General features: G+C 39.5%; 2 protein-coding genes across 2 annotated transcripts; both read right to left on the bottom strand.

Moving 5' to 3' along the window:
• Positions 1–5,362: 5,362 nt before the first annotated feature.
• On the bottom strand, positions 5,363–6,307 carry LOC135231958 (olfactory receptor 5P76-like). The gene has a single exon (XM_064289193.1). It carries the CDS (start codon positions 6,305–6,307, stop codon positions 5,363–5,365), a length of 945 nt encoding a protein of 314 aa, XP_064145263.1.
• Positions 6,308–25,093: 18,786 nt separating this feature from the next.
• Positions 25,094–26,038, bottom strand: LOC100676489 (olfactory receptor 5P76-like). Its single transcript, XM_003423634.3, has one exon. The coding sequence runs from the start codon at positions 26,036–26,038 to the stop codon at positions 25,094–25,096; it is 945 nt and encodes a 314-aa protein (XP_003423682.2).
• Between the last annotated feature and the right edge of the window lie 284 nt (positions 26,039–26,322).

Genomic DNA, 26,322 nt, shown 5'->3' with positions numbered 1-26,322 from the left:
TTTTTTGTTTTGAGAAACAAAAACCAAGAGCTTTACTGAAGGATAAAACATTTCACAAAATGGGCAAACACACAAGCATCCGGGCAAGATGCTGCAGTGTGTTCCAAATTGCCCGGAGAACAAAAGAAAAAAAATTATCAGGTGGAACAAACAAAGGAGTGCAGATGGGAGAAAGGGGGAGTTATAGGGCAAAAAATTACAAGGAGTTTCTTTTTTTTTTTCTTTATTTTAATTTTTATTGTGTTTTAAGTGAAAGTTTACAAATCAAGTCAGTCTCTCATACAAAAATGTATATAAAAAACCCAATGCAGTCAAGTTGATTCCGACTCATAGTGACCCTATAGGCCAGAGTAGAACTGCTCCATAGAGTTTCCAAGGAGCGCCTGGCGGACTTGAACAGCCAACCCTTTGTTTGGCAGCTGTAGCACTTAACCACTAGGCCACCAGGGTTTTATATATATTATTTATATACACCCTGCTATATACTCCTAGTTGCTCTCCCCCTAATGAGACAGCACACTCCTTTCCTCCACTCTCTATTTCTGTGTCCATTCAGCCAACTTCTTTGCCCCTTGACTTGTCATCTCCCCTCCAGGCAGGAGCTGCCTACATAGTCTCATGTGTCTACTTGATCCAGAAAGCTCACTCCTCACCCGTATCATCTTCTATCTTATAATCCAGTGAAATCCCCGTCTGTAGAGTTGCCTTTGGGAATGGTTCCAGTCTTGGGCTAACAGAAGCTCTGGGGACCATGACCTCCAGGGTCCTTCTAGGCTCAGTCAGACCATTAAGTCTGGTCCTTTTACAAGAATTGAGGCCTGCATCCCACTGGTCTCCTGCCCCATCAGGGTAAATAAACATTCTTTATTTATTTATTATTGAACTTTAGACGAAGGTTAACAAAACAAACTAGTTTCTCATCAAACAGTTAGTACACACATTGTTGTATGACATTGGCTAACAACCCCACAACATGTCAACACTGTCCCTTCTCAACCCTGGGTTCCCTATTATCAGCATTCTGTTCCCTCCTACCTTCCAGTCCCTGTCCTAGGGCTGGTGTGCCACTTTAGTCTTGTTTTGTTCCATGGGACTGTTCAATCTTTGGCTGAAGGGTGAACCTCAGGAGTGGCCTCATTACTGCACTGAAAGTGTGTCTGGGGGCCATGCTCTCATGGTTTCTCCAATCTCTGTCAGGTCAGCAAGTCTGGTCTTTCTTTTTGAGTTAGAATTTGTTGTATAGTTTTCGCCAGCTCTGTCCAGGACTCTCTATTATGATCCCTGTCAGAGTAGTCAGTGGTGGTAGCCAGGCACCATCTAGTTGTATTGGACTCAGTCTGGTAGAGGCCGTGGTAGATGTGGTCCCTTAGTCCTTTGGACTAATCTTTCTCTTATGTCTTTAATTTTCTTCATTCTTCCTTGCTTCTGAAGGCATAAGACCAGTGGAGTATCGTAGATGGTTGCTCAGAGGCTTTTAAGACCCCAGATGCTACTCACCAAAGTAGAAAGTAGAACATATTCTTTATAAACTCTATTATGCTAAGTGAGCTAGATGTTCCCTGAGGCCATGGTTCCCACAGCCCTCAGCCCAGCAATTCAGTCCCTTAGGGAGATTAGATGTGTCTATGGAGCTACCATGGCTTTGCCTTGTACAGGTTGTGCTGGCTTCCCCAGCATTGTGTATTGTCTTACCCTTTACCAGAGATACTGCTTATCTATTGTCTATTAGGTGTTTTTCCATCTCCACTCCTCCCCTCCCTTGTAACCATCAAATATTGTTTCTTTTTGTATGTAAACGTTTTCATGAGTTTTTACAGTAGTGGACTCATACAATATTTGTCCTTTTGTGACTGACTTATTTCAGTCAGCATAATGTCCTCCAGATGTATCCAAGTTATGAGATACTTCACAGATTCATTGTTGTTCTTTAGCATTGCATAATACTCCATTGTACTACAGTGTGTTCATCCATTCTTCTGTTGATGGGCATCTAGGTTCTTCCCATCTTTTTGATATTGTGAAGAGTGCTGCAGTGAACATGGGTTCACATATATCTATTTGTGTGACTGGTTTCTTCCCTGGGAAACTATGAGAAGGGAAACTTTAAGAACTCCTTAGGGCCCAGGAAAAAAATCTCCCAAGCTGATTTCTTCCTCTGTTTCTTTTATGCAGAAGCAAGGCATAAGGCTACACAAAGAAACTCATTTCCCTTATAGTTCTATCTTGTTTGGAGCTTTTATCACGAAACGGTGTTGAATTTTGTCAAATGCCTTTTCTGTATTAATTGAGATGAACGAGTGGTCCTTTCTTTTGTTCTATGAGTTTGCTGTATTACATTGGTTGATTTTCTAGTATTGAACCGTCCTTGCATTCCTGGGATAAATCTCACTTGATTATGATGTATAATCCTTCTATATGTTTTTTGATCTGGTTTGCTAGTATTTTGTTGAAATGATTTTATTTATCTTTAAGGTTATTTCTCTTAGCAGTATTATAAAAAAATATTAATAGTGTCTGTTAATTTCCTATCTTAATCTTAATGATACTGTTTCTGTAGTCTCCTGTTCCTACTGGTTCCCATGTTTAGTCTCTTGTTTCCTTTTCTGTTGGACATTATTTTTCACTCTTTGATGGTCGTAATTATTGCCAGGAAAAAAAAAAATGCTTGGAATGAAGACCTTTCTCCAGAAAGGATGTTCATGTATTTATTCAAGTCACCTTGTCTTAGACCACCTTAACCCTAGCTACAGGCTTGACTTTCCCTAGATTTCCAGAGGGATGCAAATCTGTACAAAGGCTTGTTTCCTTCATGTTTCTCCCGATCATCATGGTCTATATGAGGTGTATGAATTAGACTTCTCACCTGGACATGCCCTAGGCTTTGACTTCTGCCTCTCTCACTTCAAAAGAACACTAAATCCACAGCCCCAGTTCTTGGCTTTTTCTTCTATTTGTCAAATCCCCTCATTATAAAAGCATTTCTGAGTTCTGAGCTCACTTCTCTGGGTAATTAGTGTATTTGGGTTCTCACTTGTTATCTTGTAAGCTCTAGTGTGATTTTATGAAGTATTTAATATTTCATCAAACGTATTGAGTTGTGTTCATCATGAGAGTTGATTAAAATTACCAAGCCTCCCACTGCTGGAACAGAAGCCTCAAAGGTCAATTGTATGTGTGTACACAGGCAGCAGCTAGCATGAAATATCTTCGCCTACTTCGATCCTTTGTTCAGATGTTACCTTCTCAGCAAGGTCTACACTGATATGTCAGTCTCCTTCACTCTGCTTTGCTTTTTCTTTCTCTTTTGAACTCACTATCTTCTAATAGTCTATATCGCATACGTGTTAGTTTTGTTGTCTGTCTCCTCTGCTAGATGATTAATATCAGGATGGCAGACACCTTTGTTTATCACTTATATTTCCAATAGCCTACACTGTACCAGAGATAATAGTTGCAATGAGTATAATTTTTGAGTGAATGAAATGAGTAATGCTCTGCAATGATTAATTTTATGTCAACATGAATAGGCTATGGTGCCCAGTTGTTTGGACAAACACTAGTCTAGATGTTGCTATAAAGATATTTACATGTGATTAACATTTAATCAATTGACCTTAAACTAAGCAGGTTACCCTCCATAATGTGGAAGTGCTTCATCCAATCTGTTGAAGGCCTTATGAGCAGACTGTGGTTTCCTGAAGAAAGATTCAGCTTCAACACTGTAAACAGACATTGCTGGAATTTCCAGCCTTTTAACTGATGTATGGATTGTGGACTTCCTATCCTGCCTAATCCTACAAGCCAGTTTCTCAAAATCTCTCTCTCTCTCTTTTGTGGCACAGTGGTTAAGCACTCAGGTACTTACCAAATGGTTGGCAGTTTGAACTCACCGGCAACGCAGCAGGAAAAGATGTGGCAGTCCATTACATAAAAATGACAGCATTGGAAACTCTATGGGGCAGTCTAGTTGAAATTAACTCGACCACAACGAGGTTATTTACATATAATCCAGAATATATATATGGTCTGGGTGGTGCAAACAGTTTGCTTTTGGCTACTAACCTAAACGTTGACAATTCTAACCCACCCAACAGTGCTGTGGAAGAACGACCTGGCAAATGGCTTCCATAATGTTTACACCAAAGAAAACCATAAGGAACAGTTCTAGTGTATAACACACGGCGTCACCATGAGTGTCAAGGCATTGACAGCAAAAGGGTTAGCTCCCATAATCACGTGAGCCAATTCCTCTAGATAAATCCCTCTCTCCTTTTAGCTGCGCTCACCATGAGAGTTGCTTAAAATGACCAAACCTGCAGTTGCTGGAACAGAAGGCTCAAAAGTCTGTTCTCTCTTTTTCTCTTTCTACCAGTTCAGTTTCACTAGAGAAACCTGAATAAGATATGCCATGTGTTTCTGTTTGTAGGAAGATGCAATTTCTGCCTGAATCCTTACGTGGGGACAGGAAACAGAAATAAATGTGGCAGTCATCAGCATATAGAGGTGAATTTAGCCTGTCCAGAGGGGCAGTCACTATTTCTGCTGAAGAACAGTCTAGTCGCCTGGAGTTTTATGAGCAGGATGCGGACCTGATGATAAATTCCTCCAAGATGTTCTTCCTCACAGACTCAACGTCATCCAGCTTGCTGGATTCTCCTGGAAATCCTTTTTTGCTTTTACTCCACTCTGTCCCTGATGAGTTTGGGGACTTTATTAATTCCCTCAGAGGAAGTCACCTCTTCTGATCTGATTGAGCAATTCACAGGTTAGTCAGGGTGGTCTCATTCTCTTAGACTAAGGGGACCCCTTATATCTAAGGCCAGAGTCCGAATCCAGAAGCACAGCCTGCAATTTTAAAGAGTCCACAAAGACCAACCCCAGCAGATAAAAGTTCTCCAAACACCATGTCTTTAGCGATTGTACTGACTAATTCCACTTTGTTATTTCCCCTCAGAAGGTACTCAGTCACGGCAAAACTAGGATTATCAGGCTCATATCAGCGTAATCTGATGTTGAAAATGAAGATAGCCTTAAAGGTTTGGAGGTACATTAACTGTAACTTATGACATAGAATTTCTTTAAAACATAGTATATGAATGAAACATAGAAAGCATTTTCAGCAGATTAAGATTTTTTTCGTGTGATCCAATTTGTGTTTCTTAATTCTAAATTTAATTTTATTTATTAAAGTTAACTCATTAGTGTCTCTGATTTACTATCTGAAGATCCACACCCACATATACTGTAAGCCCCACACTGGCTAATTCTATGCAGATATATCTTGCCCACAGGAACTAAATTTCTTTTAATATTACATTCATGGTATATTATTGCATCAAACCCTACAAAATCAGAGGTTTTGTTAAGAAAATATTTTTCTACCAAGCTGCCTCTTGAGAGAGGCCTTAATCTCATTATTTTTGAGACTGTAGATGAGGGGGTTCAACATGGGGATCACCACTGTGTAGAACACAGATACCACCCTGTTCCGGTCAGTAGAGTAGCTGGACTTGGGCATCACATAAATGAATGTAGTGGTCCCATAGAACAGAGTGACTGCAGTGACGTGGGATGTACAGGTGGAGAAGGCCTTGTAGCGACCCTCAGTGGAGCGCATCTTCAGAATGGTGATGAGGATGTAGACGTAGGAGACAGCTATGACAATCACTGTGACCACAGTGATGGAGCCAGCAGAAAATGAGGGGACCACTGCATGGATACTGACATCAGAACAGGAAAGTTCAACTAAAGGAGCAAAGTCGCAGAAAAAATGATTGACCTGATTTGCTCCACAGAAGAATAAAGAAAAGAAGGAAATCATAAATGAGGAAGCATTGAGAAAACTACCTAGGTAAGCCACAGAGAATAACTGATCACAGACTTGTGTGGACATTTTAGTTGAATAAAGCAGTGGGCTGCAGATTGCTACAAAGCGATCATAGGCCATGGCAGCCAGAAGAAAACACTCAAGTGGTCCAAAGAAAGCAGCTGATCCAAGTTGGATCCCACATCCAATATAGGAGATTGTATTTTTCTCCACCAGGAAGTTTACAAGCATATTGGGTGTGACAGAGGATGAAAAGCCTATGTCAGTCAAAGCCAAGTGGCTCAGGGAAAAATACATAGGACGATGGAGCTGAGAAGAGATTCTGATAAGGATGATTGTGCTGAGATTGCCAGATATGGTCACCAGATAGATGCATAAGATGACCATGAAGAGGGCGACCCGAAGGGTAGGATCTTCTGTTAAGCCCAATGAAATGAATTCTGTCACTGCAGTGTGGTTCCCATCCACCAGGGAATCCATGAGACAATGCAGCTGGTGTCAAAAAAGATCTGTGATGAAAAAATTGCATTTAAGAAAGTATAAATTTCATGGCTCCATTTTCATTAATACACATATGGAAAGTCATAAATAAAGATGTCATTCAAGTGTCATTGTGTATTAATTAATACTTTTTTAATGATAAATATATATTTGTCTTTACATGTTATTCAATTATATGTATATATATTTATTTTTATTGGAAATACACCAGAAAATTCAACATATGATGATTTTCCTTTTTATATTATATTTTTCCAAAAATGCTTTTAAGTTGGTTTTAAAGCTAAAGAATAAAAAAATAGAAACTGATTAGAATAACAAAAAGGAATGGTGAGTACAATACCAAGCAAAATACAGGTTTTATAATGAAAACGTGAGAAAAAGCTATCATTTATTACAAGCTTCGTAAATGATAAGAATAGGGCTAAGAAATTATATATGCATATCCAGTACCAAAACAACCCCGTTGCTGTTGAGTCGAGGCTGACTCATAGTGACCATGTAGGACAGAGGAGAACTGCCCCATAGGGTTTCGAAGGAGCGGGTGGTGGATTTGATCTGCTAACCTTTTGGTTAGCAGCTGTAGCCATTAACCACTGCACCACAATACATAGTTCCATTTTCTTTTCTATTAAATTGTAGTAAGTGCTGTCATTATTTTGTAGATGAAGAAACCGAGTGAAAGTATTACATAATTTGTACATGATTACGTAGAAGTGCGGAGTCAAAATGTGATTGCCAGGAAGTCTGACATTTCTTTAGTAACTATGCTATAAATGAAGTTAAATGACACTTACCTCAGTGTCCAATGCACTTGCCGATAGGTGGATATTAGATTATCCTTTAAGCTTTTTGACAGCTAATTGTATGAGAGACACTAGTTAGTTATATATTTTACAATATCTGTGGGTCTCTATGGAGCCCTGGTGGTGCAGTGGTTAAGAGCTAGGCTGCTAACCAAAAGGTTGGCAGTTCTAATCCACCAGCTGTTTCCCAGTAACAGTATGGGGAGTTCTACCCTGTCCTATAGGGTGGCTATGAGTCAGAACTGACTCGACAGCAATGGGTTTGATTTTTGGCTTATTGGTTTAAAAAAATCATCTAAAAAGAATAGAAAAGCAATTGCTTTTGAAAATAGTGCCAAATCAGGGGTGAATGGAGTCACGTTTTGTAAATGTATTCAATTTTTAAATATTTGTAATTAATATATTATTGTAGCCTCCCGACTTTGACTTGCTTCCATTCTGAGAAATTCGGTGTTAATTGGTTCCAATGCAAGTCAAATACTTCATTTTTTTTTTTTTTTTTTTTTTTAGTTTTCTATACAGTAGTGCTTTCAACAGTAAATCATGTGATTGAATATCTTTGAGGGAACATTTGAAAATGATAACATCAGCTAATTATGCACTGCATCATTGTATGTCCTACATATCACTAATGGTAAGGCACAAAAAAAAAAAAAAAAAAAAACAAAAGCAGATGGTCCTAAGTGTGGTTTTTCCAGTAACTCATAACTTGCGGACTACCTCTAGTTTGAAATATCAGTCTAATTACTATGCAAAACACTGTGTGATTGATAATCAGGACATTAATAAAATGTTTTTATTCAAGCAAATAAAATCATTTCCTACTCTAATAATGTTTTCTAATTGGAGCATTGTAGAATACAATTATATTGTTTTTCACAATACAGAAATGCATTGGTCCGTGATACATTCTGTGAAATAGGACGTTCGGTTATTTGGACGCTTTGCTAACACCATGTTAAAAACCTTTTGGGAGCCAGCTTCCAGTCCTCCTTGTTGTGCTATTGCCACCGCTGCTGCTGTAGTGGAGTCAGGGGGAGACGGCCGAGCACCCCCAGCCCAACCCCATGGTCTGCCAGCCTGAAATGCAGAGCAGCCAGAGCTCCCGCAGCCCCAGCCTCAGCCACAGCTTGACAAAACCCAAGAGCCCATGCCCAGAATCGAGTCCTCTGACTCACCTGCCTGTATCCCACTTGTTGTCCAGTGCTGGAAGAGTCTGGGTTTGGGGTCTTTAAAATGATCTAAAAAAAAAAAAAAAAGTCATTGCAGGCAAGTGAATTCCAACTCATGGTGACCTATAGGGCAGAGTGGAACTGCCCTATAGTGTTTCCAAGGAGCAACTAGTGGATTTGAACTACTGATGTTTTGGTTAGCAGCCAGCTCTTAACCACTAAGCCACCAGAGCTCCATTAAAATCATTAGGGAGAAATAAACAAAAGGAGAGCTGCTTTCCATTAAAAAAAAAAAAAAACTTTACGGGACCATGGACTATATGCTGTGCAGTGTTTTAAGCCGCACATGCCTGTGTACAGCTGAATAAAGTGTAACCTAAAAATTTTAAGGGTTTGGAAAGCATCACCGCCTTAGTGGCTATGTTGGCGCCCATCTCCAAATTTTCCAGCTTAGCATTCTGACCTTTGTCGGCTGTCACGAGCATTCAGACCCATAAACAAAGTAAGTTTTTCTGCCCAGCTATTTACTAAGAATAAATACCCAGTGCATCTCGGAATCCACTCCATGGCAGTGGTTCTTCTGTTTTCATTTTTTTAACTGGCTAAATATCTTGTTTAGATGGTGTTGAATGATCGTATAAATTTCTGGCCATATGGAATCCTGGTAACTTGGATTGTCCCTTTTTACTCACATGAAACTGATTGTGGAAACAGAGTCATTCAGCCAAAGATTCTTACTAGCTGGTTGATTGCTTGATTACGTGTGCCCTCTTTCCCACCCTTGGCTTGTGAGCACGGACAGCCTTATAAAGTGCTGTGTTCTCAGATCGTAAATGAAAATACTTCAGATTCATTCACACACAAAAAATAATTCTTACTTTTTGGAATAAGAACTCACTGATCTTTAGTACCAGTTTTTAAGTCACTGTAGTTATACAGAGTATCGTTTATTATTGTTTGCCTTTGGGGCTCTCTGAAGTTTCCAGAGATTCAAATGTGGGTTCAGAAGCCCCGGGGAGCATTACCCCGTCCTGGAGCGCACACTGAGCAGCTGCGGTCCGCACGGGATTCAGCAAATTCTCAAGTGTTCCGTTTATTCTTTTGTTTCTCCATAGATGTTCGTGCATAGTTCCATCTCTTTCATTTAATAATTATTGAGGAGTATAACATAAATTGTCCCAGGGTTGGTTTGAGGCAGGATTGACTCCACAGCAACTGGTTTGGTTTTGGTTTTCTACCTAAATATTGGTTCCAAGTTTATTTTGATATTTCTGATTCAGGGATCCTCAGTGTTAAACTTCAGATATAAAAAGGTAATTTTTCTTTACCATTCCGTATAGTTCACTGATAAACATTATTTACTGATATTTATAAGACAAGTCATTAAGTACTTTGGGGAACATGAGGTGGAACTTTATGTAAAGTTGAATTTTAAATAGCAGGAATTTTTAAGGCATGTATATTTTATAAATTTTTTTTTGTTTTGGTTTATATTCATTATTGTACCACAGTTGGAAAATACACACCTTGAAAATTGTATAGATAGCTAAAGTATAAAAAGAGGCTTGGAGGAATTCCAGATAAGAAATAGTCTTTCACTCACTGCCAGTGCCTCAAAGGGTTGCCTCCTGAGGAGGAACTGACAGCATAGGGAGGATACTAGTGGTAAACAGGTGTTGGCAATCTGAGGACAGAAATCTTATCCTAATTCCCTTGCTAATCCTAATTTTAGAAACTCTTATCTCCCTCCCTGAAGACTGACTGAAGTAGGGTTTTCCCCCAACAGAATAAGAACCAACATTCAATCAGAGCTTATTTTGTACCAAGAAATATGCTTAACATTTTACATAAATTCAAATCATCACAATTACAGCAATTTCATGAGGTTACCTACTTTTATTATCCTTATTTTTCACATGAGAAAACTGAGAATAAGGAGTTTAAGCAACTTGTACTAGTGGGTGAAATACAAGTGCTCTTGGTAGTAATACAACAGGGTAATTTCATATTAGCGAATAGAAATCGACTCAACGGTGATGGGCGGGCTTAGATACCTTTTGTAAATTTACTAAATATCTGTAGTTAAAATATTATTGTTTTATGAAGGAATGTGAAATACCAATGTAATCACCATACAAAACACTATATGACTGATATTCAGGATGTAATTAAAGTACAATTATCCAAACAAATCAAATCATTTTCTACTGTAACAATGTTTTCTAATTGGAGTATTGTAGAATGAAATAATATCATTTCTGGCATAATGTACAGCCTGAATAAAGGATAGCCTCACGAGTTAAGAAGTTTAGCTGGGATCACCCAGCTAGTGGCCAGGTTGACCTCATCTGCAAATTTTCCTGCTTTTTATCCTGGGCTTTGTCTATTGTGTCTTGTTGACTGTGATCCTAGAGCACTCAGAACCATAAAGTAAATCTTTCTGCAAAGATGTTTAAAATAATAAACTGTCAAAGAATCTAGAAACTAATGAATTCATTAGCATTGTGGCTGAATGTTGTGTGTAGACAGTGTTAAAGATTATATGAGCGACTGGACTTAAGGAGTCCTGGTAATTGGAATTAAGCTCATTTTCTCACACTAAACTGACTGGAAACTTAAGTGAATTCAAGGTTACTTGCTAGCTGACTGCTTGATTACATCTGCCTGGTTTCCCAACTATGGCTTGTGATTGCGCACACAATCTTAGACAGCAAAGTGTTCTTAGTGGTAAATTATGAATCAGTATGTTAGTTTCACTCACAGATGCGAAAATCTTACGTCTTGAAATAACTCGTTCATCTTTCAGTAATAAATCCAAAGTCATTGTATTTATAGCAACCCTGCTATCTTTCCATTATTGTTTGCCTTTGACGATAAATCTCTGAAGATTCAAATGTGAGTTCAAAGCACCAAAGATCATGATCACATTCTCCCGCAGAAATTGAACAGTTCAAATCACACGTGCAGAACTAGTCTTAAGGGTTCTGTCAATTCCCAAGTGGCCTATTTATTTTTGTTTCTAGGTAGGTGTTGGTGCACTTCCATTTGACAATTATTGGGGTATAATTCTCATAACTAAATATTTGTTTTTCATTTACTTTGATATTTCATCTTAAGGGATACTAAAGTTCATATATAAAAGGTAGTTTTATCTTCACTCATTCAGCCTGTTCAATTTATAAGTATTTGCTTGTTAGTGGAAGAAACTCCATTCAATACTTTGGGGAATATGAGGTGGGACACCATACAAAGTTGAATTTTTAATAATAAAATTACTGAAGACAGGTATGTAATTTTCTAGCAAAATTTATAAAAAATATCTTAAAAGTTGTATTGGTTGAGAACTATGAAGTAAACAAATGATTTACAAATAAGACAGTGTTTCATACTACATGCCTCCAAGGGATGACTGCTGGTTTGTGGCTTATGTGACTACAGGGATAACAGTAGAAGCAAGTGCCTTCAACCCAAAGACTCAATATAATTCTCTTATTAATCCTCAATTTATAAAGTCCTCATGATGCTCCCTTGGGGGAAGTGGGAAGTGGCTCATTAGAGAAATAATGGCCCATCACCCCATCCTATACAAATACTAATAAGCAACTAGACAGCACCTAACAACAATGACTAATGTATGTTGAGCATCTTTTCGTGTGTTTTTAAGCCATTTGAATGTCCTCTTCAGTGATCCTTTTGCTGGCATATCTGATAATCCATCATTAAGAATTACATCGTGTAGCTGTGTCCCTATATTTTCATGTAAGAATTTTCTGGCTTCGTATTTTGGTTTTTCATCTATTTTAGTTTTTTTTTTTTCTGTGTGTGTAGTATGAGGCCTGGATTGTGATTCATTTTTCTGCACATGAAAATCCAATTTTTCTAGCACAATTTACTAAAAAGACTTCTTCCCCACTAAATAGACTTAGCACCTTTGTCAAAAATTTGGTCATAGATGTATGATTTTGTTTCTGGACTCACAGTGCTGTTCCATTGGCCTATATGTCTATTATTATAGCAGTCCCAGGCTGTTGTAATTACTGTGGCTTTATAATAAGTTTTGAAATCAGGAAGCCTGAGTCCTCCAACTTTGTTCTTTTTCAGGATTGCTTTAGCTATTTGGGGTTCCTTCTCCTTCCATATAAATTTGAGAATTGGTTTTTCATTTCTGCAAGAAAAGGGCTGTTGGAATTTTGATGGGGATTGCATTGAATTTGTAGATTGCTTTGGGTAGTATTGACATGTTAGCTATGTTAAGCCTTCTAATCCATGAACACGGACTGTCCTTTCATTTATTTAGGTCTTTTTCGAAATGTCTTTTAGTAATGTCTTCCAGTGTTTTATGTACAAGTCTTTCACCTTCTGCAATGAAGTAGCAATGATGTTGGACCTTGTTTAACTTCAGAGGGGATGAGAATCAGCATCAGCACAAAGCCGATTCATATGAGGTTGAGGTCAGACACACTTCCACTCTTCAAACTTTTTCCTAATTCTGACACCAGCTGTCCTCCCCACTGCACTCTCTACTTCCCTGCTGGGTTTGATAATTTGTTGCAATGGCCACACAGAACTCACAGGCCACACTCACAGTTACATGGTTTATTAAGGAAGTAACATGGGTTAACTTGGAAGTGTCTTGGTAAAACACCAGATTTACACTCTGCTAGTTGGAATCGACTCGATGGCAATGGGTTTCATTTTCTGGTTTTTTTTTTTTTCTTTTTTGAGAAATAAAAACAAAGAGCTTTACTGAAGGATAAAACATTTCACAAAACGGGCAAACACACAAGCACCCAGGCAAGATGCTACAGTGTGTTCTAAACTGCAGGGAGAACAGTGAGGTTTTATCAGATGGAGCAAAGAAAGGACTGCAGATGAGGGTGGTGGGGTGTTTCATGGCAAAAAATTACAAGGGTTTTCTTAAACTACAAGCTTTCCTAACATTAATTTCTAACCTCTCTAACATGTTTGACCAAGACATTCTTCTTAACATCAGTAAGTCTATTTGCTACGTTCTGAGACTGTTACGTCCTGAGATTTGTTGAACAAGGCAATCTGTTGGCAGTCATTTTAACTACAGTGCTACATCTGCCTCTTCCCTCTTCTTAAGCTAACAGGCTTATGACTTTACTTAGTTTCGGGTTTACAAAGAGTTAGCAGAAATGGAGTGCAAGATTCCAGTGAGTGAAAATGTAGTTTGATTAATACTTGGTTCACATTTACCTCATCTTGGTTACAGAGTCGTGAGACAGTTATAGGCTTCATCTAAACATTATCAATTTTCTAATCCTATGTCCTAATCTCCATGGACATGCTTGAGATAGACACTCTTTTAAGACCAAACTGAATAATCATTCTTAATAAACTCCAATAAACATTTCCTCATCGGAGCCAGAAATCCTGACTCTTGCTCCCTTTGTGTTACACACAGTTAAATGTTGACAAAAAAGGCTGAATTTTCTCTTTAGAACAGTAGAAGTGAAGATTTCACTTTAACTCAGAATGGAGTTAAAATTTAGGCCGGAAGTCATCCATTTCAGTTGTGCCAGTAGCTTAGTTTTAAGGTTGAAAGTCCACATACAGAGAAGTGACAGGAATAACTCAGGATATAGTTATTCAGTCAGGACAGCTTCTGTTTGGCCGCTGATAGCAGGCCCTCACTCTCAGGGCTTGAGCCTGTCTTCTACCTCTGCCCCTGCTGCCCTGGCCTCTGTCCCAACCTGGGCCTGGCCTTTGCCCCTGCTAAGGCCTGGGCTGGAGCTTATTAGCTCCACCAGCAGGTGCCTGGAGGCACCCCACTACAGAGGAAGCCTCATATGTAAACGCCCTCAGTTCTCTTTTTCCATGAGTCAGCAAGTACACTGTAGCCACTTCAGTCCATGGCCAGGAAGCCCGCCATGCCATCTCCTGCTGGTCTTCAGTGTTACAGCTCTGTCTCCTGGGTCTGGGAGGTTCTCAGCACAGAAACGCAGGCTCTTCTTGATGGTAGTGAGATACCCCCTCAACCTCTCTATGGTAGGTGCTTATATAGGCAAGTGGCTTAATCTTTGGGCAGATTTTACACACTCTCTTTGCATAATAACTGACTAACCCCCTCACTGGACTAAACTGACCAATCCCCCCTCAGGTGGCTCCATCTATTTGCATAACTGATATTTTCTACTGGCAGGGCCTGGCTTTTCCCTGAGTAACTGTAATAAGGGAAACTGTAACAACTCCTTAGGGCCTGGGAAAAAAAACTCCCAAGCTGATTTCTTCCTCTTTCTCTTATGCAGAAGTAAGGAAAAGACTCCACAAAGAAACTCATTTCCCTTATATTCCTATCTTGTTTGGTGTTTTTATCATGAAAGGGTGTTGAATTTTGTCAAATGCCTTTTCTATACTATTTGAGTGAACAAGTGGTCCTTTCTGTTGTTCCAATAGTTTGCTGTATTACATTGATTGAATTTCTAATGTTGAACCACCTTGCATTCCTGGGATAAATCTCACTTGATCATGTTTTTTGATTTGGTTTGCTAATGTATTGTTTGGTTGATTGTATTTGTTTCTAAGTTTCTATTCTTTCTTTAAGCTTAGCAGTATTATAGTCTCAATCTGTTAATTCCTTTGTCTTAGTCTCAGTGATTGTGTTTCTGTGATCTGTTGTTCCTTCTGGTTCCCGTCTTTAGTCTCTTGATTTCTTTTGTGCTGGGCATAAGTTTTCACTCTTTGTTGGCCATAATTATTGGCAGGAAAAAAAGGCTTGGAATTAAGGCCTTTCTTCAGATAAGATGTTCATGTATTTATTAGAGTCACATTGCCTTAGCCCACCTTAACCCAAGTTCCAGGTTTGACTTTCCCTAGATTTCCAGGGATGCAAATCTGTGCAAAGGCTTGTTTACTTCGTGTTTCTCCCTACCATCTCGGTGTATATGAGGTGTATGAATTAGGCTTCTCACCTGGACATACCCTAGGCTTTGACTTCTGCCATTGTCACTACAAAAAAACACTAAATTCACAGCCCCAGTTCTTAGCTTTTTCTTCTGCTTCTCAAATCTCCTCACTGAAAAAGCATTTTTGAGTGCAAAGCTCACCTCTCTGGGTAATCATGGTTTATCTGGGTTCTCACTTATTATCCTGTACGCTCTAATGTGATTTTATGATGTATTTAACATTTCATCAAGCTTTATTTTGTTTGTGTTCATCATGAGAATTGATTAAAATTACCAAGCCTAACACTGCTGGAACAGAAGCCTCAAAGGTCAACTGTATGTGTGTACAGAGGAAGCGACACAGCTGGCATGAGGTGTCTTCACCTCCTTTGATCCGTTGTTTACATGTTACCTTCTCAGCGAGGTCTACACTGACATGTCAGTCTCCTTTACTCTGCTTTGCTTTTTCTTTCTCCACATCTCCACAGCACTCACCAACTTCTAACAGTCCAAATTACATACTTGTTAGTTTTGTGGTGTGTCTCCACTGTAAGAACATTAATTCCAGGAAGGCAGACACCTTTGTCTGTCACTTATATTTCAATAGCCTACACAGTACCGGAGATATTAGAAACACTCAGTGTAAATTTGTAATGAATGAGATGATTAATGCCCTGTGATGATTAATTTCATTTCAATATGAATAGGCTATGGTGCCCAGTTGTTTGGAGAAACACTAGTCTAGATGTTGCTATAAAGATATTCACATGTGATTAACGTTAAATCAATTAACCTTAAACTAAGCAGATTACCCTCCATAATGTGGATGTGCTTCATCCAAACTCTTGAAGGCCTTACAAGCAAACTATGGTTTCCTGAAGAAGAAGGATTCAGCTTCAACACTGTAAGTAGACATATGGATTTTGGATTTCCAAGCCTGCCCAATCTTGTGAGCCAATTTCTCAAAATCAATCTCTCTCTGGGTGTGCAGTGGTTAAGCACTCAGCTAATAACCAAAATGTTGGCAGTTCAAACTCAGCCACTAAGCAGGGGAAAAATGTGGCAGTCTATTTCCATGAAGATTACAGCCTTTGAAACTCTATGGGGCTGTTCAGTTGAAATCAACTGGACCATAAAAATGTTATTTACATATATTCCCAACCCTTGGTGGCGTAAAATGTTTGCTTTCGTCTACTAACCTAGAAGATGACAATTCTAACCCACCCAAGACCTGGCAATCTGCTTCCATAAAGATTACAGCCAAGAAAACCATATGGAACGGTTCTAGTCTATAACACATGTATTACCATGAGTCCCCATCAATTGACAGCAACACGTTTAGCTCCCATAATCATGTGAGAAATTCCTCTAGAAAAATCCCTCTCTCCCTTTAGCTGTGTTCACCATGAGAGTTGCTTAAAATGACCAAAACCTTCAATGCTGGAACAGAAGACTCAAAGGTCTGTTCTCTCTTTTTCTCTTTCTACTGGTTCTGTTTCTCTACAGAACCCTCAATAAGACATGCCCTTTATTTCTGTTTACAAAAAGATGCAATTTGTGTCTAAATCATTAAGTGGGGACAGGATACAGAAGTAAATGTAGCACTCATCAGCATATAGAGGTGAATTTAGTCTGTCCAGAGGGGCAGTCACTATTTCAGCTGAGAAACAGTCCCGTACCCTGGAGTTTTATGAGCAGGATGTGGACCTGATCATAAATTCCTCCAGGAGTTTCTTCCTCAGAGACTCAATGTCACCAGTTTCCCAGATTCTCCTGGAAATCCTTTTTTGCTTTTGTTCTCCTCAATCCCTGATGAGTTTGGAAACCCTGTTTATTCCCTCGGAGGAAGTCATCTCTTCTGATATGATTAACTAATTCACAGGTTAGTTGGGGTGGTCTCATCCTCATCCCCTCTGGGGACCCCTTATATCTAAGGCCAGAGTCAGAACCAAGAAACACAGGCTGGAATTTTAAGAGTCCATAGAGAGGCGGAGCCAAGATGGCGGACTAGGCAGATGCTACCTCGGATCCCTCTTACAACAAAGACACGGAAAAACAAGTGAATCGACCACATACATAACAATTTACGAACCCTGAACAACAAACAAAGATTTAGAGACGGAGAACGAACTAATACGGGGAAGCAGCGATTGTTTTCAGAGCCTGGAGCCAGCGTACCAGTCAGGTACGGCACAAGCACAGAGAGCTGCTCCACCCCCCTGAACTAACCCCGGGAGGGGGACCAGCCAGTTCTGCGGGCGGCGTGGGAAGCAGCCGGTAGGAGAAGTCCCCGGGAGGCAGTGACCGGTCTTGGAACAGGAGAGCAGCGTCCCAGCCGGGGAACCGTCCCGCCGGGATTTGGACGGGATGCAGGTACGGCATAAACATGGAGAGCTGCTCCACTCCCCTGAACTAACCCCGGGAAGGGGCCCAGCTGGTTCGGGCGGGCGGCGTGGGATGCAGCTGGTAGGAGAAGTCCCCGGGAGGCAGCGAATGGTATTGGAGCGGGGAGAACAGTGTCCCAGCCGGGACACTCAGTCACGGCAGAAGCAGGGGAGCTGCTCCACCCACCTGAACTAACCCTGGGAGGGGGCCCAACCGGTTAGCGGAGGCGGCACGGCAACGTGGCTGGAGGGAGGAGAAGTCCCAGGGAGGCAGTGACTGATTATGGAGTTGAGAGTGCACCGTCCCAGCAGGGGAGCCTTGACGCTGGGCGTGGGGCTGGAAGCGGAGGATCTGACCGTGACTCCAGCGGGCCAGACCCCCTGGGGGCAATCTCCACACAGCCAGCACACATAGGCAACGCGCCCCGTGGGAATCGCAGATATAATAGTCATCCCAAGCAAGACTAGCAACTCTGGCTATATTCTGAGGTGCTACTCTCCCATCTCTCTGTTCCCTCCCCCACCCTCCCCAGGCGGCTTCATTAACATCCGAATAGCCTGAGCCAGAGGGAGAACTCTGATAGGGATCTGACTGCATTTTTTTTTAGTGGATTTTCTGGAAAAACTAGTTTCCCAGTGATGGCTCAGAGACAACAATCCATATCAAGCCACTTAAAGAAGCAGACCATGACAGCTTCTCCAACCCCCCAAACAAAAGAATCAAAATCTTTCCCAAATGAAGATACAATCCTGGAATTAGCAGATACAGAATATAAAAAACTAATTTACAGAATGCTTCAAGACATCACAAACGAAATAAGGCAAACTGCAGAAAAAGCCAAGGAACACACCGATAAAACTATTGAAGAACTCAAAAAGATTATTCAAGAACATAGTGGAAAAATTAATAAGTTGCAAGAATCCGTAGAGAGACAGCATTCAGAAATCCAAAAGATTAACAATAAAATTACAGAATTAGACAACGCAATAGGAAGTCAGAGGAGCAGACTCGAGCAATTAGAATGCAGACTGGGACATCTGGAGGACCAGGGAATCAACACCAACATAGCTGAAAAAAAAAATCAGAAAAAAGAATTAAAAAAAATGAAGAAACCCTAAGAATCATGTGGGACTCTATCAAGAAAGATAACCTGCGGGTGATTGGAGTCCCAGAACAGGGAGGGGGGACAGAAAACACAGAGAAAATAGTTGAAGAACTCCTGACACAAAACTTCCCTGACATCATGAAAGACGAAAGGATATCTATCCAAGATGCTCATCGAACCCCATTTAAGATTGATCCAAAAAGAAAAACACCAAGACATATTATCATCAAACTTGCCAAAACCAAAGATAAACAGAAAATTTTAAAAGCAGCCAGGGAGAAAAGAAAGGTTTCCTTCAAGGGAGAATCAATAAGAATAAGTTCAGACTACTCAGCAGAAACCATGCAGGCAAGAAGGGAATGGGACAACATATACAGAACACTGAAGGAAAAAAACTGCCAGCCAAGGATCATATATGCAGCAAAACTCTCTCGCAAATATGAAGGCGAAATTAAGATATTTACAGATAAACACAAGTTTAGAGAATTTGCAAAAACCAAACCAAAGCTACAAGAAATACTAAAGGATATTGTTTGGTCAGAGAACCAATAATATCAGATATCAGCACAACACAATGTCACAAAACAGAACGTCCTGATATCAACTCAAATAAGGAAATCACAAAAACAAACAAATTAAGATTAATTAAAAAAAAATACACATAACAGGGAATCATGGAAGTCAATAGGTAAAAGATCACAATAATCAAAAAGAGGGACTAAATACAGGAGGCATTGAACTGCCATATGGAGAGTGATACAAGGCGATATAGAACAATACAAGTTAGGTTTTTACTTAGAAAAATAGGGGTAAATAATAAGGTAACCACAAAAAGGTAAAACAACTCTATAACTCAAGATAAAAGCCAAGAAAAACGTAACGATTCAACTAACATAAAGTCAAACACTATGAAAATGAGGATCTCACAATTTACTAAGAAAAATGCCTCAGCACAAAAAAGTATGTGGAAAAATGAAATTGTCAACAACACACATAAAAAGGCATCAAAATGACAGCACTAAAAACTTATTTATCTATAATTACGCTGAATGTAAATGGACTAAAGGCACCAATAAAGAGACGGAGAGTCACAGACTGGATAAAGAAACACGATCCATCTATATGCTGCCTACAAGAGACACACCCTAGACTTAGAGACACAAACAAACTAAAACTCAAAGGATGGAAAAAAATATATCAAGCAAACAATAAGCAAAAAAGAAGAGGAGTAGTAATATTAATTTCTGACAAAATAGACTTTAGACTTAAATCCACCACAAAGGATAAAGGAGGACACTATATAATGAGAAAAAGGGACAATTGAACAGGAAGACATAACCATATTAAAAATTTATGCACCCAATGACAGGGCTACAAGATACATAAATCAAATTTTAACAGAAGTGAAAAGTGAGATAGATACCTCCACAATTATAGTAGGAGACTTCAACACACCACTTTCGGAGAAGGACAGGACATCCAGTAAAAAGCTCAATAGAGACACGGAAGACCTACTTACAACAATCAACCAACTTGACCTCATTGACTTATACAGAACTCTCCACCCAACTGCTGCAAAATATACTTTTTTTTCTAGCGCACATGGAACATTCTCTAGAATAGACTACATATTAGGTCATAAAACAAACCTTTGCAGAGTCCAAAACATCGAAATATTACAAAGCATCTTCTCAGACCACAAGACAATAAAACTAGAGATCAATAACAGAAAAACTAGGGAAAAGAAATCAAATACTTGGAAAATGAACAATACCCTCCTGAAAAAAGACTGGGTTATAGAAGACATCAAGGAGGGAATAAGGAAATTCATAGAAAGCAACAAGAATGAAAATACTTCCTATCAAAACCTCTGGGACACAGCAAAAGCAGTGCTCAGAGGCCAATTTATATCGATAAATGCACACATACAAAAAGAAGAAAGAGCCAAAATCAGAGAACTGTCCCTACAACTTGAACAAATAGAAACTGAGCAACAAAAGAATCCATCAGGCACCAGAAGAAAACAAATCATAAAAATTAGAGCTGAACTAAATGAATTAGAGAACAGAAAAACAATTGAAAGAATTAACAAAGCCAAAAGCTGGTTCTTTGAAAAAATTAACAAAATTGATAAACCATTGGCTAGACTGACTAAAGAAATACAGGAAAGGAAACAAATAACCCGAATAAGAAACAAGAAGGACCACATCACAACAGAACCAAATGAAATTAAAAGAATCATTTCAGATTATTATGAAAAATTGTACTCTAACAAATTTGAAAACCTAGAAGAAATGGATGAATTCCTGGAAAAACACTACCTACCTAAACTAACACATTCAGAAGTGGAACAACTAGATAGACCCATAACAAAAAAAGAGATTGAAACGGTAATCAAAAAACTCCCAACAAAAAAAAGCCCTGGCCCGGAAGGCTTCACTGCAGAGTTCTACCAAACTTTCAGAGAAGAGTTAACACCACTACTTCTGAAGGTATTCCAAAGCATAGAAAATGACGGAATACTACCCAATTCATTCTATGAAGCCACCATCTCCCTGATACCAAAACCAGGTAAAGACATTACAAAAAAAGAAAATTATAGACCGGTATCCCTCATGAACATAGATGCAAAAATCCTCAACAAAATTCTAGCCAATAGAATCCAACAACACATCAAAAAAATCATTCACCATGATCAAGTGGGATTTATACCAGGTTTTATGCAAGGCTGGTTTAATATCAGAAAAACCATTAATGTAATCCATCACGTAAATAAAACAAAAGACAAAAACCACATGATCTTATCAATTGATGCAGAAAAGGCATTTGACAAAGTTCAACACCCATTTATGATAAAAACTCTTACCAAAATAGGAATGGAAGGAAAATTCCTCAACATAATAAAAGGCATCTATGCAAAGCCAACAGCCAATATCACTCTAAGTGGAGAGAACCTGAAAGCATTTCCCTTGAGAACGGGAACCAGACAAGGATGCCCTTTATCACCGCTCTTATTCAACATCGTGCTGGAAGTCCTAGCCAGGGCAATTAGGCTAGACAAAGAAATAAAAGGTATCCGGATTGGCAAGGAGGAAGTAAAGTTATCACTATTTGCAGATGACTTGATTATATACACAGAAAACCCTAAGGAATCCTCCAGAAAACTACTGAAACTAATAGAAGAGTTTGGCAGAGTCTCAGGTTATAAAATAAACATACAAAAATCACTTGGATTCCTCTATATCAACAAAAAAAACACCGAAGAGGAAATAACCAAATCAGTACCATTCACAGTAGCCCCCAAGAAGATAAGATACTTAGGAATAAATCTTACCAAGGATGTAAAAGACCTATACAAAGAAAACTACAAAGCTCTACTACAAGAAATTCAAAAGGACATACCTGAGTGGAAAAACATACCTTGCTCATGGATAGGAAGGCTTAACATAGTAAAAATGTTTATTCTACCAAAAGCCGTCTATACATTTAACGCACTTCCGATCCAAATTCCAATGTCATATTTTAAGGGGATAGAGAAACAAATCACCAATTTCATATAGAAGGGAAAGAAGCCCCCGATAAGCAAAGCATTACTGAAAAAGAAGAAGAAAGTGGGAGGCCTCACTCTACCTGATTTCAGAACCTATTATACAGCCAGAGTAGTCAAAACAGGCTGGTACTGGTACAACAACAGGCACATAGACCAATGGAACAGAATTGAGAACCCAGACATAGATCCATCCTCGTATGAGCAGCTGATATTTGACAAAGGACCAGTGTCAATTAATTGGGGAAAAGATAGTCTTTTTAACAAATGGTGCTGGCATAACTGGATATCCATTTGCAAAAAAATGAGACAGGACCCATACCTCACACCAAGCACAAAAACTAACTCCAAGTGGATCAAAGACCTAAACATAAAGACTAAAATGATAAAGATCATGGAAGAAAAAATTGGGACAACCCTAGGAGCCCTAATACAAGGCATAAACAGAATACAAAACATTACCAAAAATGATGAAGAGAAACCCGATAACTGGGAGCTCCTAAAACTCAAACACCTATGCTCATCTAAAGACTTCACCAAAAGAGTAAAAAGACCACCTACAGACTGGGAAAGAATTTTCAGCTATGACATCTCCGACCAGCGCCTGATCTCTAAAATCTACATGATTCTGTCAAAACTCAACCCCCAAAAGACAAACAACCCAATCAAAAAGTGGGCAAAGGATATGAACACACATTTCACTAAAGAAGATATTCAGGCAGCCAACAGATACATGAGAAAATGCTCTCGATCATAAGCCATTAGAGAAATGCAAATTAAAACTACGATGAGATTCCATCTCACACCAGCAAGGCTGGCATTAATCCAAAAAACACAAAATAATAAATGTTGGAGAGGCTGCGGAGAGATTGGAACTCTTATACACTGCTGGTGGGAATGTAAAATGGTACAACCACTTTGGAAATCTATCTGGCGTTATCTTAAACAGTTAGAAATAGAACTACCATACAACCCAGAAATCCCACTCCTCGGAATATACCCTAGAGATACAAGAGCCTTCACACAAACAGATATATGCACACCCATGTTTATTGCAGCTCTGTTTACAGTAGCAAAAAGCTGGAAGCAACCAAGGTGTCCATCAACGGATGAATGGGTAAATAAATTGTGGTATATTCACACAATGGAATAGTACGCATCGATAAAGAACAGTGACGAATCTGTGAAACATTTCATAACATGGAGGAACCTGGAAGGCATTATGCTGAGCGAAATGAGTCAGAGGCAAAAGGACAAATATTGTATAAGACCACTATTATAAGATCTTGAGAAATAGTAAACCTGAGAAGAACACATACTTTTGTGGTTACGAGGCGGGGAGGGAGGGAGGGTGGGAGAGGGTTTTTTATTGATTAATCAGTAGATAAGAACTGCTTTAGGTGAAAGGAAAGACAACACTCAATACATGGAAAGTCAGCTCAATTGGACTGGACCAAAAGCAAAGAAGTTTCCGGGATAAACTGAATGCTTCAAAGGTCAGCGGAGCAAGGGCGGGGGTCTGGGGAACATGGTTTGCGGGGACTTCTAAGTCAATTGGCAAAATAATTCTATTATGAAATCATTCTGCATCCCACTTTGAAATGTGGTGTCTGGGGTCTTAAATGCTAACAAGCGGCCATCTAAGATGCATCAATTGGCCTCAACCCACCTGGAGCAAAGGAAAATGAAGAACACCAAGGTCACACGACAACTAAGAGCCCAAGAGACAGAAAGGGCCACATGAACCAGAGACCTACATCACCCTGAGTCCAGAAGAACTACTTGGTGCCCAGCCACAATAGATGACTGCCCTGACAGGGAGCACAGCAGAGGACCCCTGAGGGAGCAGGAGATCAGTGGGATGCAGACCCCAAATTCTCATAAAAAGACCAAACTTAATGGTCTGACTGGGACTAGAGGAATCCCGGCGGTCATGGTCCCCAGACCTTCTGTTGGCACAGGACAGGAACCATCCCCAAAGAAACTCATCAGACATGAAAGGGGCTGGTCAGCGGGTGGGAGAGAGACGCTGATGAAGAGTGAGCTAATTATATCAGGTGGACACTTGAGATTGTGTTGGCAACTCTTGTCTGGAGGGGAGATGGGAGGATAGAGAGAGAGGGAAGCCGGCAAAATTGTCACGAAAGGAGAGACTGAAAGGGCTGACTCAAGAGGGGGAGAGCAAGTGGGAGTAGGGAGTGAGATGTATGTAAACTTATATGTGACAGACTGATTGGATTTGTAAACGTTCACTTGAAGCTTAATAAAAGTTAAAAAAATAAAAAAGAAATAAAAACAACAAACATTCTCAATTATTTCCACAAAAAAAAAAAAAAAAGAGTCCATAGAGGCCAACCCCAGCAGATATGCTTTCTCTGTGCACCATGTCTTTAGCAGTTTTACTGTCTGGTTCCACTTTGTTATTTCCCCTTAGAAGGTACTCAGTCAAGGCAAAACTAGGATTATCAGGCTCACCTCAGCATAATCTGCTGTTGAAAATGAACACAACCTTGAAGTTTGGACATACGATAACCTTGACTTATGACTTAGAATTGGTTTTGAAATATAATATATGAATAAAATATGAAAAGGATCTTCAGCAGATTAAGATTTTCCTCATATGGACCAATTTGTGTTTCTGAATTCTAAAATCAATTTAATTTATTAAAGTTAACTCACTATTATCTCTAAATTACTATCCGAAGATCCACCCCCACATATACTATGAAGCTCATTCTGGCTAATTATGTACAGACATATTTTGCTCACAGGAACCAAACTTCATTTAATATTACCTTAATGGTATATTACTGCATCAACCCCTCCAAAATCAGAGGTTTTGTTAAGAAAATATTTTTCTACAAAGCTGCCTCTTGAGAGCAGCCTTAATCTCATTATTCCTGAGACTGTAGACGTGGGGGTTCAACATGGGGATCACCACCATGTACACCACAGACACCACCTTGTTCTGGTCAGTAGAGTAGCTGGACTTGGGCATCACATAAATGAATGTAACGGTCCCATAGAACAGAGTGACTGCAGTGAGGTGGGAGGTGCAGGTGGAGAAGGCCTTGTGGCGGCCCTCAGTGGAGCGCATCTTCAGGATGGTGATAAGGATGTAGATGTAGGAGATGGCTATGACAAACACTGTGACCACAATGATGGAGCCAGCAGAAAATGAGGGGACCACTGCAGGGATACTGACATCAGAACAGGAAAGTTCAACTAAGGGAGCAAAATCACAGAAAAAATGATTGACTTGATTTGGTCCACAGAAGAATAAAGAAAAGAATGAAATCATAATGGAGGAAGCATTGAGAAAACCACCTACATAAGCCACAGAAAATAACTGATCACAGACTTGCGTGGACATTTTAGTTGAATAAAGCAGTGGGTTGCAGATTGCTACAAAGCGATCATAGGCCATGGCAGCCAGAAGACAGCACTCAACTGTTCCAAAGAAATCAGCTGATCCAAGTTGGATCACACATCCAATGTAGGAGATTGTATTTGTCTCCACCAGGAAGTTTACAAGCATATTGGGTGTGACAGAGGATGAAAAGCCTATGTCAGCCAAAGCCAAGTGGCTCAGGAAAAAATACATAGGATGATGGAGCTGAGAAGAGATTCTGATCAGAATGATTGTGCTGAGATTGCCAGATATGGTCACCAGATAGATGCATAGGATGACCATGAAGAGGATGACCCGAAGGGTAGGATCTTCTGTTAAGCCCAATAAAATGAACTCTGTCACTGCAGTGTGGTTCCCATCCACTAGGGAATCCATGAGACAATGTAGCTGGTGTCAAAAAAGATCTGTGATGAAAAAATTGCATTAAAGAAGTTATCAATTTCAGGGCTCCATTTTCTTTAATACACATAGGGAAAGTCATTATAAATAAAGATATCATTCAAGTGGCATTGCGTATTAATATGTAGTGATAAATATATATTTGTCTTTACATGTTGATATGCAATTTTTATATGTATATATACATATATATATGCAGTTATTGGCAAAAATGCCAGAAAATTCAACATACAATGATTTTCTTTTTTATATTATTTTTT

Source organism: Loxodonta africana, chromosome 7 (assembly GCF_030014295.1).
Source record: "Loxodonta africana isolate mLoxAfr1 chromosome 7, mLoxAfr1.hap2, whole genome shotgun sequence".
NCBI classification, from domain to species: Eukaryota; Metazoa; Chordata; class Mammalia; order Proboscidea; family Elephantidae; genus Loxodonta; species Loxodonta africana.
The sequence above is the reverse complement of the archived record's forward strand: the minus strand, read 5'-3'. Positions and strand labels throughout refer to the sequence as shown.

What these genes read in the sequence shown, in the direction of transcription:
- LOC135231958 (XM_064289193.1), bottom strand. Translation starts at nt 6,307, where the DNA reads ATGGATTCCCTGGTGGATGGGAACCACACTGCAGTGACAGAATTCATT.
- LOC100676489 (XM_003423634.3), bottom strand. Translation starts at nt 26,038, where the DNA reads ATGGATTCCCTAGTGGATGGGAACCACACTGCAGTGACAGAGTTCATT.